General features: G+C 49.1%; 1 protein-coding gene across 1 annotated transcript in view; it reads left to right on the plus strand.

The window, feature by feature from the left end:
- Positions 1 to 4,508: 4,508 nt before the first annotated feature.
- Positions 4,509 to 19,530, plus strand: part of ARFRP1 (ARF related protein 1) — a 48,058-nt gene continuing 33,036 nt past the window's right edge. Inside the window, exons 1-4 of the mRNA XM_082271553.1 lie at positions 4,509 to 4,587; positions 9,455 to 9,556; positions 11,444 to 11,531; positions 16,364 to 16,446. Coding sequence (XP_082127679.1) covers positions 9,464 to 9,556; positions 11,444 to 11,531; positions 16,364 to 16,446 — 264 coding nt within the window. The 5' untranslated portion in view covers positions 4,509 to 4,587; positions 9,455 to 9,463. The remainder of the gene's footprint in view (positions 4,588 to 9,454; positions 9,557 to 11,443; positions 11,532 to 16,363; positions 16,447 to 19,530) is intronic.

Here is a 19,530-nt window from a genome sequence, read left to right on the forward strand (position 1 = left end):
CAAACGAAAGAACTGTGTGGCTAGGGGGTCGCTGAAAGAAGATTACCAGTGCAGACACCTGGCCCTTGATGGTACTCAATGCCAACTTCTGATCAACGACCTGTTGAAGAAAGGTTAAGATCTGAGCCACAGAAAAGGACCAAAGATGAGTGCCAATCGACTCACACCAAGAAATGTACACTTTCTATGTACGATGGTATATTTTGCTGGAAAACAACTTCCTCGCCTTCACCATAATAGGAATCACTGATCCAGACAGACCTCTATACCTCAGTACCTGGCTTTCAATAGCTAAGCTATTAAAACCAGCGACTGTAAAGCAGGATGGTAGATCAGCCCTTGGGACAATTGGTCTTCTCTGAGAGGAAGCCCTCCAAGGGACATCTATGGCCACCAGACAGATTGGAAGATCCTCACCCTTGATTCCTCGCAGGAATTGCAAAAGAAGCCTGAGCCGAGGACGATACTGGGCTTACCATCGCCCTTGGACACTTGCGACGTCTGCCAGAGGAACCCGTGTTCTTGCAACGAACCTCGGTATCCTCCTGTGGAGCGAACCTGCTAAAGGAGCTGCATGTAGGACTGTAAAAACAGAACTGTCTTTAAAGCGGAGTTCCACCCAGTGAACTTTTTTTTTTAATAAAAATACCCCCTGGACAGTCAGGGCTAGTGCATTCCACAATGGCTAGCCTCTGATCTGTCCCGGGTTGCACTTACTTGCAAGACGAAATACTTACCTTGAAAATGTCTTGTCCAGGGCTGCCATCTCAGGTGTGGGCAGCTTGAAGCCAGCGCGATCCTCTTCTTCGGTCCCACGATGCCCTGCGCCGGCCCCGCCGTCACTTTCGGGGCTGCAGCGTCATCCCTGCACAGCTTCTGGGCATGCCCAGAAGCTGTTTTACAAGGTATGACGGCGCCTGCACCGGAACTGACGTCGGGGCCGGTGCAGGCGCATTGATTCCTGGGAGCGATGACGTTCAGCTCCCAGGAATCATTGCAAGCCAGGAAGTGACGACTCACTGAGGCCGCCGAGGGGAGGAAGAAGGAAGTAAGGTAAGTATATTATCTTCTAAACGAGGTAAGTAAAAAAAAAAAATTGCGATTATCCATTTGTTTTTCAGGTGACCCGGAGCGAGAAGATGGAGGTAAGTATAATTTTAGGGTGGAACTCCGCTTTAAGGTGGATACCATCAGACTCAGAACCTGTATGCAAAATGGGAGAGAGAACTAACTGTGTGACAGCAGCCGGTGAATCACAACCTGTGGTTCCTGAAGTTTCCCCAGAGGAAGGACGACCGCTTTTTTCTTCTGCTTGTTTTTTGTTCTGCCTACTCCTACTCCTACTCCTGGAGGAGGCAATATAACCCAGTGATTTTGCTTGTTGGGCATTTTGAGACTTTAGAGATGAGCGTTTTACAAGCTGAAATACCCTCAGGTGTGAACAGGGCCTAATGGAGCGCTGTGTCTGTTGATGAATCAAAGAGAAAATAGGCTGACTACTGAAGTCCAATACTTAAATCTTCTGGGGTCCCAGAACAATGACACACTGACACTTGGGGGTCCAGAACAATGACACACTGACACTTGGGGTCCCAGAACAATGACACACTGACACTTGGGGGTCCCAGAACAATGACACACTGACACTTGGGGGTCCCAGAACAATGACACACTGACACTTGGGGGTCCAAAACAGTGACACACTGACACTTGGGGGTCCAGAACAATGACACACTGACACTTGGGGATCTAGAATAATGACACACTGACACTTGGGGGTCCAGAACAATGACACACTGACACTTGGGGGTCCCAGACCAGTGACACACTGACACTTGGGGGTCCAGACCAGTGACACACTGACACTTGGGGGTCCAGACCAGTGACACACTGACACTTGGGGGTCCCAGAACAATGACACACTGACACTTGGGAGTCCCAGAACAATGACACACTGACACCTGGGGGTCCCAGAACAATGACACACTGACACTTGGGGGTCCAGAACAATGACACACTGACACTTGGGGGTCCCAGAACAATGACACACTGACACTTGGGGGTCCCAGAACAATGACACTGACACCTGGGGTCCCAGAACAGTGACACACTGACACGTGGGGGTCCAGAACAATGACACACTGACACTTGGGGGTCCAGAACAATGACACACTGACACCTGGGGTCCCAGAACAATGACACACTGACACCTGGGGTCCCAGAACAGTGACACACTGACACCTGGGGGTCCAGAACAATGACACACTGACACCTGGGGGTCCAGAACAATGACACACTGACACCTGGGGTCCCAGAACAATGACACACTGACACCTGGGGGTCCAGAACAATGACACACTGACACTTGGGGGTCCAGAACAATGACACACTGACACCGGGGGTCCCAGAACAATGACACACTGACACCGGGGGTCCCAGAACAATGACACACTGACACCTGGGGTCCCAGAACAGTGACACACTGACACCTGGGGGTCCAGAACAGTGACACACTGACACCTGGGGGTCCAGAACAGTGACACACTGACACTTGGGGGTCCAGAACAATGACACACTGACACCTGGGGTCCCAGAACAATGACACACTGACACCTGGGGTCCCAGAACAATGACACACTGACACCTGGGGGTCCAGAACAATGACACACTGACACTTGGGGGTCCCAGAACAATGACACACTGACACTTGGGGTCCCAGAACAATGACACACTGACACTTGGGGGTCCCAGACCAGTGACACACTGACACTTGGGGGTCCAGAATAATGACACACTGACACTTGGGAGTCCCAGAACAATGACACACTGACACTTGGGGGTCCCAGACCAGTGACACACTGACACTTGGGGGTCCAGAATAATGACACACTGACACTTGGGGGTCTCAGAACAATGACACACTGACACCTGGGGTCCCAGAACAATGACACACTGACACCTGGGGTCCCAGAACAATGACACACTGACACCTGGGGTCCCAGAACAGTGACACACTGACACCTGGGGTCCCAGAACAGTGACACACTGACACCTGGGGGTCCAGAACAATGACACACTGACACTTGGGGGTCCAGAACAATGACACACTGACACCTGGGGTCCCAGAACAATGACACACTGACACCTGGGGTCCCAGAACAATGACACACTGACACCTGGGGGTCCAGAACAATGACACACTGACACTTGGGGGTCCAGAACAATGACACACTGACACCGGGGGTCCCAGAACAATGACACACTGACACCGGGGGTCCCAGAACAATGACACACTGACACCTGGGGTCCCAGAACAGTGACACACTGACACCTGGGGGTCCAGAACAATGACACACTGACACTTGGGGGTCCAGAACAATGACACACTGACACCTGGGGTCCCAGAACAATGACACACTGACACCTGGGGTCCCAGAACAATGACACACTGACACCTGGGGGTCCAGAACAATGACACACTGACACCTGGGGTCCCAGAACAGTGACACACTGACACCTGGGGGTCCAGAACAATGACACACTGACACTTGGGGGTCCAGAACAATGACACACTGACACCTGGGGTCCCAGAACAATGACACACTGACACTTGGGGGTCCAGAACAATGACACACTGACACCTGGGGTCCCAGAACAATGACACACTGACACCTGGGGTCCCAGAACAATGACACACTGACACCTGGGGGTCCAGAACAATGACACACTGACACTTGGGGGTCCAGAACAATGACACACTGACACCTGGGGTCCCAGAACAATGACACACTGACACCTGGGGTCCCAGAACAATGACACACTGACACCTGGGGGTCCAGAACAATGACACACTGACACCTGGGGTCCCAGAACAGTGACACACTGACACTTGGGGTCCCAGAACAATGACACACTGACACTTGGGGTCCCAGAACAATGACACACTGACATTTGGGGGTCCAGAACAATGACACACTGACATCTGGGGGTCCCATAGATATTGGTACTTGTAGTTCTTCAGCACCTGACCCAAACACAAGCGTTCCTGTTCCCACCAGACTCCCACTTATTTCATTCTTACCTTAAACAGCCGCCATGACACCGGCGTCATGACGTCACCCCCTCAGCTTTCTCAATCTGCGCCGCACCGCCATATTCTTGTAGCCCCCCTTCCGTCCATTTCAGTTTTAAAACTAATAATCTCTAAGCGTGCAGATCACGTACCCTAATACTATTCCTAATCCCGCTTCCAAGTTTTAAAACAATTCAATTTCGCTGACCTAAAGCAAGGGTTCTATGAGGATCCCCTACCTCCGTCACTTCCGGGTCAGCACCCTATCAGAATCCCCTAACTCGTCACTTCCGTGGCTGCATCGTCATCCTCATCAGCTGTTGTTGTCGCGTCACACGTACTAGTGCGCATGCCCGGAGACGGGGTAGTGTATCTAATACAATAACGGTGCCACAACAAAGATGGCCGCCTGAGTGTGACGCACCGGACTCCGCTTCCCAGAGTGCAGCGCTGGTTAGGGCGGAAGTGAGTGTTGGCAGGGGCCTGATCAGATCTGATGGGGATCTGGGCAGAAGGTGAGTAATATGGGAGGATGGTGGGATGAAGGGGGGCAGGGTGGGGTGATCATTGTGTATTGTTTTATCTCATCAGATAGGAAGAGGACAGCTGTTACCTTCACTGATTAGAAGTGTTTACAAGATGCTGGGTTAGACATTTACATACAGGTAACCTTATCTGGATCTCCATGGGGGCCCTCCGTGCATCCAGGGGCCACTACAACTTTATTGTTTAGCAGTCTAGGAGTAGTGCACCACCCCCCTAGAACCCCAGGAGGAAATGTATTGTCCATGGGTAGTGTGCCATCCCCCTAGCACCCCTGCAGAACATTAATTGCCCAGGAGTAGTGCACAGCCCCTCTAGTACCCCAGGACAACATTCTTTGCCCAAGGGTAGTTCTCCACCCCCCTAGCACCCCAGGAGGAAATGTATTGTCCAGGGGTAGTGTGCCATCCCCCTAGCACCCCATGAGACTATTCATTGCCCAGGGGTAGTGCACCCCCCCCCCCCTAGAACCCCATGAGACTATTCATTGCCCAGGGGTAGTGCACCACCCCCCTAGCATCCCAGGAGAACATTCATTCCGCAGCGGTAGTGTACCACCACCCTAGCACCCCAAGAGAACATTAATTGCCTAGGTGTAGTGTACCTCCTTGCACCCGAAGGAAACATTCATTCCGCAGGGGTAGTGTACCACCCCAGGAGAACAGCAATTGCCCAGGGGTGGTGTACCATCCCCGCAGCACCCCAGGAGAACATTCATTCTGCAGCAGTAGTGTTGTAACACCACCCTAGCACCCCAGGAGAACAGTAATTGCCCAGGGGTAGTGTACCACCCCCCTAGCACCCCAGGAGAACAGTAATTGCCCAGGGGTAGTTTACCACACCCTAGCACCCCAGGAGAACAGTAATTGCCCAGGGGTAGTTTACCACCCCCCCTAGCACCCCAGGAGAACAGTAATTGCCCAGGGGTAGTGTACCACCCCCCTAGCACCCCAGGAGAACAGTAATTGCCCAGGGGTAGTGTACAACCCCCCTAGCACCCCAGGAGAACAGTAATTGCCCAGGGGTAGTTTACCACCCCCCTAGCACCCCAGGAGAACAGTAATTGCCCAGGGGTAGTGTACCACCCCCCTAGCACCCCAGGAGAACAGTAATTGCCCAGGGGTAGTTTACCACACCCCTAGCACCCCAGGAGAACAGTAATTGCCCAGGGGTAGTTTACCACACCCCTAGCACCCCAGGAGAACAGTAATTGCCCAGGGGTAGTTTACCACCCCCCCTAGCACCCCAGGAGAACAGTAATTGCCCAGGGGTAGTGTACCACCCCCCTAGCACCCCAGGAGAACAGTAATTGCCCAGGGGTAGTTTACCACCCCCCTAGCACCCCAGGAGAACCGTAATTGCCCAGGGGTAGTGTACAACCCCCCTAGCACCCCAGGAGAACAGTAATTGCCCAGGGGTAGTGTACCACCCCCCTAGCACCCCAGGAGAACAGTAATTGCCCAGGAGTAGTTTACCACCCCCCCTAGCACCCCAGGAGAACAGTAATTGCCCAGGGGTAGTGTACCACCCCCCTAGCACCCCAGGAGAACAGTAATTGCCCAGGGGTAGTTTAGCACCCCAGGAGAACAGTAATTGCCCAGGGGTAGTTTACCACACCCCTAGCACCCCAGGAGAACAGTAATTGCCCAGGGGTAGTGTACAACCCCCCTAGCACCCCAGGAGAACAGTAATTGCCCAGGGGTAGTTTACCACCCCCCTAGCACCCCAGGAGAACAGTAATTGCCCAGGGGTAGTGTACAACCCCCCTAGCACCCCAGGAGAACAGTAATTGCCCAGGGGTAGTTTACCACCCCCCTAGCACCCCAGGAGAACAGTAATTGCCCAGGGGTAGTGTACCACCCCCCCTAGCACCCCAGGAGAACAGTAATTGCCCAGGGGTAGTTTACCACACCCCTAGCACCCCAGGAGAACAGTAATTGCCCAGGGGTAGTGTACAACCCCCCTAGCACCCCAGGAGAACAGTAATTGCCCAGGGGTAGTTTACCACCCCCCTAGCACCCCAGGAGAACAGTAATTGCCCAGGGGTAGTGTACCACCCCCCTAGCACCCCAGGAGAACAGTAATTGCCCAGGGGTAGTTTACCACACCCCTAGCACCCCAGGAGAACAGTAATTGCCCAGGGGTAGTTTACCACCCCCCCTAGCACCCCAGGAGAACAGTAATTGCCCAGGGGTAGTGTACCACCCCCCTAGCACCCCAGGAGAACAGTAATTGCCCAGGGGTAGTTTACCACCCCCCTAGCACCCCAGGAGAACCGTAATTTCCCAGGGGTAGTGTACAACCCCCCTAGCACCCCAGGAGAACAGTAATTGCCCAGGGGTAGTGTACCACCCCCCTAGCACCCCAGGAGAACAGTAATTGCCCAGGAGTAGTTTACCACCCCCCCTAGCACCCCAGGAGAACAGTAATTGCCCAGGGGTAGTGTACCACCCCCCTAGCACCCCAGGAGAACAGTAATTGCCCAGGGGTAGTTTAGCACCCCAGGAGAACAGTAATTGCCCAGGGGTAGTGTACCACCCCCCTAGCACCCCAGGAGAACAGTAATTGCCCAGGAGTAGTTTACCACCCCCCCCTAGCACCCCAGGAGAACAGTAATTGCCCAGGGGTAGTGTACCACCCCCCTAGCACCCCAGGAGAACAGTAATTGCCCAGGAGTAGTGTACAACCCCCCTAGCACCCCAGGAGAATAGTAATTGCCCAGGGGTAGTTTAGCACCCCAGGAGAACAGTAATCGCCCAGGGGTAGTGTACTATTCCCTAGCACCCCAGGAGAACAGTAATCGCCCAGGGGTAGTGTACTATTCCCTAGCACCCCAGGAGAACAGTAATTGCCCAGGGGTAGTGTACCATCCACCTAGCACCCCGGGAGAGCACGGGTCCCCTCTCCAGCGGGGGGGGGGGGGGGGGGGGGGGGTGGCGCCCCGGGTCCCCTCTCCAACAGGGGGGGGTTGGCGCCCCGAGTCCCCTCTCCAGCGGGGGGGGGGGGGGGGGGTTGGCGCCCCGAGTCCCCTCTCCAGCGGGGGGGGGGGGGTTGGCGCCCCGGGTCCCCTCTCCAACAGGGGGGGGTTGGCGCCCCGAGTCCCCTCTCCAGCGGGGGGGGGGGGGTTGGCGCCCCGGGTCCCCTCTCTAGTGGGGGGGGGGGTTGAAGCCCTGGCTCCCCTTCTTTAATACATTACTGGCGCCACGGGTCTCTTCAGACTGGCTGACAAGCAATGCTGTGACCTGTAGTTCCCAGCGACAGCCATTTACATACCAACCAGAGCACCAGTCACTTGATTATGTATGCTTATCCTGGAAAGTTACCTTCTTAGGTATGCAGTATGAATTTGGGCATGCTTGTTTATTTATTTCATGTACTTGTATAGCGCTGTCAATTTACACAGCACTTTACATATACACTCACCGGCCACCTCTTAGATACACCTTGCTAGCACCGGGTTGGACCCCCTTTTGCCTTCAGAACTGCCTTCATTCTTCATGGCATAGATTTAACAAGGGCCGATACCGATTTTCTGATAGCCGATATTAGGTGCCGAAATTCTGCACATTTTAAAGTTATTATTTTTACACTTTTTTTTTTTGCTGTCTCAAGCAATGTAAACATACCTTGTGACAGTAAAAGGCAGTGACAGGTACTCTTTATGGAGGGATCTGGGGGTCTATAAGACCCCAAACCCCCCCCCTCTGCACTTAAAAGCATTCAAAATGCCAAGTTTGGCTGTTTTGAATGCTGTCAATTTAAAAAAATCTGGCGCCTTTAAGGCTTCAGTAACCGGAAGTGATGTCATGACGTCGCTTCCGGGTTACTACATCGGAGACCTGATCAAAACCGATTCTGCTGCTGTTCGGGTCTTCGGCCAGCTGGTGTTTGTGCCAGCTGGTCGCTCGGGCCTCCCGGTGAGACAGGATATCCGGGCAGAGCCGTGGAAAGCGGCGGGGGGGGGGCGCATCCCCTCCCGTTGCTTGTATTAACAGCCGAGCAAGCAGCTGCTTAGCTGCAGTGGTTGTTATTCCAAGAAAGCCGACCATCTAATCTAAAAACTGTATTGGGGTGATGTCTGTATCTGCAGACATATGGTACAGCCACTTGAAGCAATATCGGCAAGTTTGTGGCCATTACTAATATTTAAAAAAAAAAAAAAGTGAATATCGGCCCCACTGATAATCGGTCGATCTCTACTGCACATCCATGATGGGAATCTCCTATTCCACCACATCCCAAAGGTGCTCTACTGGATGAGATGTGGTGAGTGTGGAGGCTGTGGACAGTGACCTCATTGTCATGGTGAAGAAACCAGTGGTGAGATGATTGGAGCTTTGTGACATGGTGCATTATCCTGCTGGAAGGAGCCATCAGAAGATGGGGACAATGTAGTCATAAAGGGATGGACATGGTCAGCAACAATACTCAGGTAGGCCGTGGCATTTAAACAATGCTCAATCGGTACTAAGGGTTCCAAAGTGTGCCAAGAAAATATCCTCCACACCATTACACCACCAGTCATAACCGGAGTACCTAGTGGAAACCCACGCAATTTCCAGGCAGATAGTGTCATGGTTGAGCTGCCAGGGAGAAGTGCCAACCACTGAGCCACTGTGGTGCCCCAAGCTGTCTGACAGCCTAGCACCTTTTCTGATTTGCCCATAATAACAGCAAGGGACACTTTCACCGACCCCAAAATTACGTTTTGTGGCTTCTTCATCATCACATACCCCGGGGTCTTACTAAGAAAAGATTTGAGGTTTGCTAGCCTTTTAGACATTTTCCTAAGTGCAATGTATATGTTTATTTTGTTTCTTGTACTCTTCTCACCTACAGATCTCCATCATGTATACCCTGCTGTCTGGCCTGTATAAATACGTGTTTCAGAAGGAGGAATATTGTGTCCTGATCCTGGGCCTGGACAATGCTGGAAAGACAGTAAGTAGCGTGGAAGTGGCAGTTGGAGGAACGAAGCCAAGCTAAGCCACTTTACAGCTGAATACATGGGGGGGGGGGGGGGGGGGGTGGTGGTACCTAACATCCTCTAAACTACTCCACTAATAAACCATAATTAAACTTTTACCTATGTACCTGATATAATAATAATAGGCAATCTAAGTCTTAAAATAATATTTTTTTACTACTTGAAAGCCAAGCTTTTTCTGCCATTTGTTGGTTATATAGTTAACCAGATATACTGCGGCAGGCAGCCCCTCTTGCGCGAACCGACATAGGGGTACGTCAGTCGCGCGCCTGGTGCTGGGGGGCGAGCACGTGCTTCCGGCGCCGCACTCCCGCCCCCCGCTAGGCAGCGGGGATGCTGATGCACAGGGGCTGGCAGCTCCGATTGCCGCCGGCCACCCGCGATCGCTCCCCGCTGAGAGAGAAGGACGGTCGGCTGTTGTAAACACAGCCGACTGTTCTTCTCTCTGAAATGATCACAGAGCACCTGTGATCCTTCTATATAGGATCACAGATCTCTATGGTCATTTCAAAAGCCCATCCCCCATACAGTTAGCAATCACTCCCCTAGGCTCACATTTAACCCCTTGATCACCCACTAGGTTAACCCCTTCCCTGCCAGCGTCGTCATTACAGTAACAGTGCATATTTTTAGCACTGATTGCTGTAGTGATGTCACTGGTTCCCCCCCCCCCCAAAAAAAAAATGTCAGTCAGGGGTCCGATCTGTCCGCCGCAATGTCACAGCCCTGCTAAAAATGGCAGATCGCCGCCACTACTATAAAAAATAAATAAAAATGAGAAATCTTTCCCCTAGTTTGTAGACGCGATAACTCTTGTCTAAACCAATCAAAATACGCTTATTGCGATTTATTTTTTGGTTAAAAAAAAAAAAAAATGTATACAAATTGGCCTAAAAGGATGAAAAAATTAGATTACATCCCTTGTAATAGAAATAAGGATGACAGATCCTATGGAAAGATAAAAAAAGACCCCACATCTCTCCTTTAACTTTGAAAGCAAAAGATCAAAAAAAAAAAATTGTGTTTACTTCCAATCTAGACCAAAAGTGACATCATGACGTGGCTCTGGTCCTCCAAGACCATAGAGGCAATCTGAGACGATCTAGGCTCTTTGCTTCTGACCAGCTGGCCGCACCATTGGATCGGTTTCTCTGGATTGCCGGTGCAAATGGTCAGCCTGACAAACACCAGCACCGACGTCCCTTCCCGCCGCGTTCCATGAGCTGCTCAGACTGGTTTTCATAAGCAAGCCAGCTGGGGGCTTAAAATAAAAGATTGGGTTATGGCTGAATCTTTAGCCATAACCCCGGCAAAGCACTTGCAAACCGCAGCATATATTTAGGTGTCGGGGTCGGCAAGTGGATATTAGTACTGTGTATAACTCTAGCATTGTTGGAGCACGCTGTCCTTTTTTTAATCAAGGTCTCAAGCAGAGACAAGCTTGTCACCTTATTAAAGAAGGCCCCCATGACCTATGTGGAAGTCAGATACCACCATGAGCCTGGCTTGCAAGAGTGACCCTACTGCAATCCACAGGGCAATCTTTAATATTGATTGGACCCTGGGCAAATATTTTCTTGGGCCCTCCCAAAACCCCTTATTAACTAGTTGCAGGCAGTGTGGGCTCAAGGGGCAGCTGCTTTGGGCCCCACAACAATGACTGGACCCAGGGCAGCTGCCCCTTTTGCCCTGTGTTAAAGATGGCCCTGGCAGTCCATAGGAGTACCAAAATTCAAAGTAAACCGCACACCACAGCAGTCTGTCAACCGTGTGTGTTAGCTTAGTACTAGGGGGCTTATCCAGCGGTAAGTGCTCTTTTCTCATCTTTATTTTCTTTTCAGACTTTTCTGGAACAAACCAAAATCAGATTCAACAAAAACTACAAAGGAATGAACCTTGCCAAAATTACCACCACGGTTGGCCTGAACAGTGAGTATTTTATAGAAATAGATTACAGAGACCTTGTCACTACTCAGGGCGGCTTGAAAGTCTCTTAGGGGACCCCCCTCCACTCACTGTACCTACCTTTTGAATTGCCTGGTGTTTTAAGTATGGGGGGAGCAGGTTCCATCCTCCATTTGCTCCCAGGATCCAGTGCTCAGGCCTCAGTGGCCAATCATTAGGCTTGAACTTTTTCACAAGAGGAAGGGTAAAATTCCAGCATTTGGGCAGCATTGTGCACTCTGTTTAGTTTTTATGTTCTCCAGACACAAGTATTTCTAAAATTCAGCACCCCACTCACTAGATCTGCAAAAGAGCACACACCAGATAAAAGCCGATAAAGCACTTGTGGATTTGTGAAGCAAGGGAGGATTTGTAAACACTATATAAAGGGATTGTATTTTGTATATGTAGCACTGCCCCCTAGGGAGCTTCTGAGAATTGCACCTTCTGGATTCCCCTGGGTTACCCTTGGCAACGGATAGCAGACAAATAGTATTTTAAGTCCTTGGCTCGGTCAATAAACAGTCCAGGGGATGTTGGTTGTTGTGTTTTTTATTTGGAACTGGGATGGGAGAAGGGATGAGTGGGATACTCCAACTTGAACTTGGCACAGTCCTGAGGACAACAAACTGCAGTGTGTGCAGCAAGGCCACTGTTTCAGCTTGCCACTGAAGTGAAGATAAAGAATATGAACTCTTGTTTAGGTTACTTTTCAGGGTCTAACTTGGCACCCCTTTCTCACTTGCTCTGTGTGCTGACCTTCTGTCCACGGACACCCTACTGGAGTGGTCCCCTTCCTGGGCAGACCCCTGGCAACCTTTCCGGTACTCGCGGACACTGGTTTTCCCTGGGTCACTCTGCCTCCAACTCCCTTGTCAGCATCCGCTGCATCTCCTGGCTCAGCTCCACACTTCTGGTCCACAAGGCCGACCGTCTGTGACCACCTTCCTCAGCAACAGGAGGAGAGACAGCCGTCACTCTTCTCCTGGGACTTGGCTTCCCACCCAAAGACCACCCTGTCACACATGTGCCCGTGGCTTTTATAACCTATCCCAGGATGCACCACTGTTGTGCCAACCCACTGGGATAGTCATAAAAGCCTCTGTGTCACTGGCTGGGTTTCCTGTACTGTCCAACAGGCTCCCCTATTGGATACAGTGGGGCCACTCCCTCAGACCAGATGAATCGCACATGGACACATGCAACAGGCAAAACTAACAATCAGGCTCCCCTGATAAGCAGATGGAGCTGCTAAGCTTTTATCCACCTAGCACCTACCTAGGAGGGTGCTACATATATATTATATTTGGTCTTCTCATTCCAGATTACAGCATGCCAGAAGCTGTGAGGGGTGTCATAGTTTTGTCAGACATACTGCAACCAGGCTTTTTTGTGGCATTGGTGCAGCAAAGGCTTCTTTCTGACAACTTCACTATGCAGGTCATGTTTTGTTCATGTATGGTCGTATTGTGCTCCTTGAAACAACTACACCATGTTTTTTCCAGAGCAGCCTGTATTTCTCCTGAGATTACCTGTGGGGTTTTTCTTTGTATCCTGAACAATCTTTCTTGGTCTACTTGACCTTGGCATCAAGAGGTCCTTGAATTTTTACCTTTTTTAATAGGTGATTAAACAGTACTGACTGGCATATTCAAGGCTTTGAATATTTTTTTATTTAATTTTCAGTCTTTTTTTATAAAGTTCCATTACCTTGTTACGCAGGTCTTTTGATCTTTTCTGCTCCCCATGGCTCAGTATCTAGCCTGCTCAGTGCATCCACGTGAGAGCTAACAAAATCATTGACTATTTATACTGTACAGACACTAATTGCAATTTAAAAAGCCACAGATGTGGGAAAATTAACCTTTAGTTGCCATTTTAGCCTGTGTGTCATTTTGTGTGTCTATGCCGAGGCCAAACATTCCACGGGGTGCAAACTTTTGATCAGGACCATTTGGTGATTTTTGTTAACATTATGGTTTAAAAAGTACCAACTATGTGATCATAAATGGCTGCATGTGATCACTATCCTTAACCACTTACCGCAAACCGACGTAGCTCTACATCGGCTTCAATAAGTGGCTGTACTGGGGTGATGCCTGCAGCTAGAGGCATCATCACGGTACCGTTTTTTAGAGCTGGCGGACAGCTTTCAGGCGGTAATGACCAATGCGGCTCGGGAGCCGCTCGATTGTTACCCCAGCAAGCGGGAGGGGACGCCCCCGCCGCCCTCCCACCTGGGAGACCCGAGCAACCAGCCGGCACCTCCCCTGGCTGGCTGATGCAGCTTCGATCGGGTTTCCGATGACGTAACCCGGAGGCAGCGTCCATGAAGTCACGTCCGGGTTACTCTGCGGCTAAAGGCGCTGAATTTAAAAAGTGACTGAATTCAAAAATGCCTTTATCGGCATTTTGAATACATGGAAGTGTAGTGGAGGGGTTTGGGGTCTTTTAGACCCCCCCCCCCCAATCCCTCCATAAAGAGTACCTGTCGCTGCCTATTACTGTCACAAGGGATGTTTACATTACTTGTGACGGCAATAAAAGTGATCAGTTTTTTTTTTGTTTTTTTTTGTTTTTTTAAAAACCTGTACTAAAATGTAAAAAAATAAGTGGGGGGGGAAAAAAAATTTTTAACCGCCCCTGTCGCCGTGAGCTCGTGCAAGAGAGCAAACGTATACGGAAGTCATGCCCGCAAATTAAATAGCTGTTCAAACCACACGTGAGGTATGGCCGCGATCGCAAGAGCGAAAGCAATAATTAAAAAAAAAAAAAAAAAGAGCTACTTTGTAACTCTAAACAGGTAACCGTTAGAATTTTTTAATGCATCGCCTATGGAGATTTTTATTGACCGTAGTTTGTCACCATTCCGCGGGTGGGCGCAATTTTAAATCGTAACATGTTGGGTATCTATTTACTCGGCGTGACATCATCTTTCACAGTATACAAAAAATGGGCTAACTTTACTGTTATTTTTTTAAATGGTGAAATGTTGTTTTTACAAAAAAAAAATGGCGTTTGAAAAACCGCTGCGCAAATACCGCATGACAAAAAATATTGCAACGACCGCCATTTTATTCTCAAGAGTCTTTGCTAAAAAAATATGTATGTTTGGGGGATTCTAAATAATTTTCTAGCAAAAAATACTGATTTTTATCTTGTAAACAACGTGTCAGAAATGGGCTTGGTCCTTAAGTGGCTAAATAACTTTTGGCATGATCATTCATATTTTCAATATCGATGCCAACGTTTCACAATTTCTGCCAGGGTATGCAAACTTTTGAGCACAGCTATATATAAATATAAATTTTACAGAAAAAGTATAAAATGATCAGATACTGAATGCAGTTAATCTAGTTGGGGGTTCCCAATCCAGTTAACACCTCTTGGCTTTGATAGAGCAGTGAGGGGTTAAGCTGGGTACACAGTGCAGTCCGAATGAAAATCAAACCAAATGCCCCATCCACGGCGCCTGTCAGAATATCTGAACATACGCTGTATTTGATTGGATGCAGCCAATGTTCAGCAAACCATTTTCCTCACGACTTCTTTAATGTTTTGAATCGAAGGATGTCTGGTGGGTAAATACCCAGCTTTGTGTCTCTATTTTCTAGATTTTCCTCTCTTCCTGACAGGAAATCTCTGCAGAGGGCATTTTTAGTAGAGTGGGGGAAGGGTTATAACTTCAATTTCCTTCTGCCCTTCCCTTACTTTCCCAGTGACAACCATACTCGTTATTTCTTGTATGGGCATCACAGGAAGTGGGGGATATCTCTGTAATGGGGGTCACAGATAGAATAAAAAAAAATGGCAATGTTTTTATTCTATCTGTCCCTCTATGCCAGTGATCTCCAAGCTGCGGTCGGGGGCTGGATGTGGCCCTTTGCTTGCCTTTATCCGGCCCTTGAGGCACTATTCCTCCCACTGATACAAGACATTATTCTGCCCACTGACATCAACAAACGGGCAGTATTCCTCCCACTGATACAAGACATTATTCTGCCCACTGACATCAACAAACGGGCAGTATTCCTCCCACTGATACGAGGCACTATTCTGCCCTCTGACATCAACAAATGGGCACCATTTCTCCCACTGAGAACAAATGGGCACCATTCCTCCCACTGACATCAACAAATGGGCAGTATTCCTCCCACTGATACGAGACACTATTCTGCCCATTGACATCAACAAATGGGCACCATTTCTCCCACTGAGAACAAATGGGCACCATTCCTCCCATTGACATCAACAAATGGGCAGTATTCCTCCCACTGATACGAGACACTATTCTGCCCATTGACATCAACAAATGGGCACCATTTCTCCCACTGAGAACAAATGGGCACCATTCCTCCCATTGACATCAACAAATGGGCAGTATTCCTCCCACTAATACGAGGCACTATTCTGCCCTCTAACATCAACAAATGGGCACCATTTCTCCCACTGACATCAACAAATGGGCAGTATTCCTCCCACTGATACGAGACACTATTCTGCCAACTGATATCAACAATGGGGCACCATTCCTCCCTCCTAATACCAAGGATGTGGTGTTTACCCCCACTGATACCAGGAAAATTTCCACTCCCGCTGGCCACAGCCCAGCCCCCCTAAAGTCTGAAGGACAATAAAATGGCCCTTTTGTTTAAATATTTTGGAGACCTCTGCTCTATTTGATTAGTTTATATATCAAATACTTAAAAAGAAGTCTGGAGTTTGGTTTGAAATGAAACATTTGCCTTCCGTATAGAATGCAGATGCTTTGTAAATGCTATTCATGAATTCAGGCTATTCTATTCTCTCTGTTCTAGTCGGGACAATCGATGTGGGAAAAGCCAGGCTTATGTTCTGGGATCTCGGAGGACAGGATGAGCTGCAGTCTCTTTGGGATAAGGTGAGTCCTTGTTGTCCAGCGTCACTTTAGAACTCCATATATATTAGATTTACAAGCCAACAGGTATTTATCCATGCTACTACTGGAATACCTTTTCTCGTTGCTCATATTGACTGATCAGATTGGAGGTAGAGGAGTTGAAGTCCAACATTTAGCAAAACTCTCCGTTCACAGGAGGTGGTTGTCCTTGTGCAATGTCCTTTCTTTGGAACCAAAGGACATGCCTTGCTACATCAGCATCTGTTCCATGCCTTGATTCACTTTTTCTGCTGGAAGATAAGATCAGGGGTGTCCACATGCGGACCAATTTTCTCTTATTGTTGCAGTGATTAGCTTTAAAGGAGATGTACACCCAAAGCTTGCTTGTCTGTACATCTCCTATAGGGCACAGGAGATGTACTCCTGTTACTGCACTCCTGTAACCTGTTTTCAGCAGAGAGCGGGTTTGCTGACGTCACAGATGTTGGTCAAGGCACCGCGTCATCACGACCATGGAGTCGGGATCCGCCAGGTGCCTGGACTGACGCCCAGCTCTGCCTCTCAGTGAGTATCTAAGAGCCTGAGCCGGATGCTCCCTGCCCCTCCACAGCTCAGTGCTCCAGTGAGTGAGGAGGGGGCAGAGCAGAGAGCCGGTGACTGACAGTCAGCAGCTCTCTGCTCGGAGAGCTGTCAGGACCGAGCGAACGAACACCACTTATCGCTCAGTTCTGACAGCTCCCGAGCAGAGAGCTGCTGACTGTCAGTCACCGGCTCTCTGCTGTGTGGTTCTCAGTGTAGAGGCGCCGGGGGACAGATGTAGCATCGGACTGATGCTGCATCCACCAAGGTAAGTATAAATATGCAATAACCCCCAACACCATACTTCTCTTTTAAGCCTAAATTCCCCGACCCATTATGGGAAGGAGTAGTAGAAGAAGTTTGGACATCTCTACATCCTACATCACACCTTATATGGCCCAAAGTCTATGGCTACCCCTCCAAACTATAGAGTTTAGGTGTGTTAAGTAAAAAGTTATGCTAAACCCCACTCTAGGGTGCTGCTAACCCGTGTTGTGTGGGGATGGAGGACCCCACTGCATGGGTAAATGATTTATCTTGGAGTGAGGCTTAATTGCTACAGAAAACAAAGACATTTTAATTGTGTGCCCCAAGCCTTGTAGGAACAATATAGAGAAGGCCCTTGTCAGTTTCCCCTATGCACAAAGCCAGCTCTATTGTTTGAATGGTTTGAAATGGAGAAACTCGAGGTTACCCTCACCGAGACCTAACCCCCAACCCTGCCGGCCACCCTGGGGATGAATTGAAGGGATTGTGAGCCAGGTCTTCCCAGACATCAGTACCTGGTCTCCTAAATCTCATAAATTTTATTTTGGCTGAATAGGTAAAAAATCCCATAGACACCCTCCAAAATCCAGTGGAAGGTCTTGTCCGAAGAGTGGAAACTGTTATACTCACATTAAGGGGGGACGGCTCCATATCCAAGCTCATTGACCTAGGATGCCCAACAAGTTTGTATATGTGGGATGGTCTAGTGTCGACAAACCTTATTGAGCAGGGTTTTTCAACTGGGGTTCCGGTTCACCCTAGGGCAAGAATCTCCAAACTACGGCCCCCCAGCTGTTGCGGAACTAAGCATCCCATAAGGCATTGTAAAACTGACATTCACAGACCTGACCAGGCATGATGGGAATTTTAGTTCCTGAACTGGAGGGCCATAGTTTGGAGACCCCTGCCCTAGGGTTTCATGGGAGGTCCACAGGTATTCCTCAGCGATTCGTCAGTTGCAAGGCAGCTTATAGGTAAATTGCATTCCCACTGCTGACACATGCAAAGCTAGGCAGCGAAGCGGCTTTAATAGTGCCCACCCCCACCTGCCCTTCCTGTCTATCACAGGTGCTTATATGTAAAATCTTCTGGGATGGACAGGAGGGGAAGAAGAGCTGGCGGGGAATAGCATGCCACAAGAGAACTGATCACAGCCGCTTCCCTGCCATGCTCTGCATATGAAAGAAACTAGTACTGCAATGTGCTGTCCTGTGTGCCCCATATAATGTGCCCTGCTGCCCCCCCCCCCCATGTACTGTGCCCCCCTGACCCCCTATATCCCACCCTGCTGCCCCCTGTACACTGTTTATCTCAAACTGGACCAAGAATTGAGCATCTCTGCAGAAAAGGCAAGCACAAATTTTGCATTCAATAATTGTTTTAATATTCTATTATCTAATGCTATTTCTAAAAATAATTGTTGATCACACCAATGTTCCGGGAGTTGAAGAACATTATTTCAGGGGTTCCATGAGGTCTTAAAATTTTTGCCAAGAGTTCGCAGTGGTCCTCAACTCCGGTCCTCAGGGCCCACTAACAGGCCAGATTTTAAGTATTACCTTGGGGAGATGCAGACTAGAATACTGCAATCACTGAGCAGCAAATTATATCACCTGGGATGTATTTCAGTTTTCTTGCAAACCTGGCCTGTTAGTGTGCCCTGAGGACCGGGGTTGAGGACCACTGCTCTAGAGTAAAACGTTTGAGAAACCCTGATATAGAGATTGTGTGTAAAACATGGTTATCCTTTAAGCACATCCAGCTGATTTCCTGTACAACTTTAAAAAAATAAAATTTTAAGAGGTGCTTTCGCTTTAAAGGAAAAAGTAAAATGGAGATACATTTACAGTGCATCTGGAAAGTATTCACAGCGCTTCACTTTTTCCGCATTGTGTTATGTTACAGCCTTATTCCAAAACAGATTAAATTCATTATTTTTCTTAAAATTCTACAAACAATACCCCATAATGACAACATGAAATAAGTTTGTTTGAAATCTTTGCAAATTTATTAAACATAAAGAAACTGAAAAATCCCATGTACATAAATATTCACAGCCTTTGCCATGGTGCTCAAAATTGAGCTCAGGTGCATCCTGTTTCCACTGATCATCCTTGATGCTTCTACAACTTGATTGGAGTCCACCTGTGGTAAATTCAGTAGATTGGACATGATTTGGAAAGGCATACACCTGTCTATATAAGGTCCCACAGTTAACAGTGCATGTCAGAGCACAAACCAAGTCATGAAGTCCAAGGA

This window comes from Pelophylax lessonae, assembly GCF_965119305.1.
Source record: "Pelophylax lessonae genome assembly, chromosome: 11".
Taxonomy (NCBI): domain Eukaryota; kingdom Metazoa; phylum Chordata; class Amphibia; order Anura; family Ranidae; genus Pelophylax; species Pelophylax lessonae.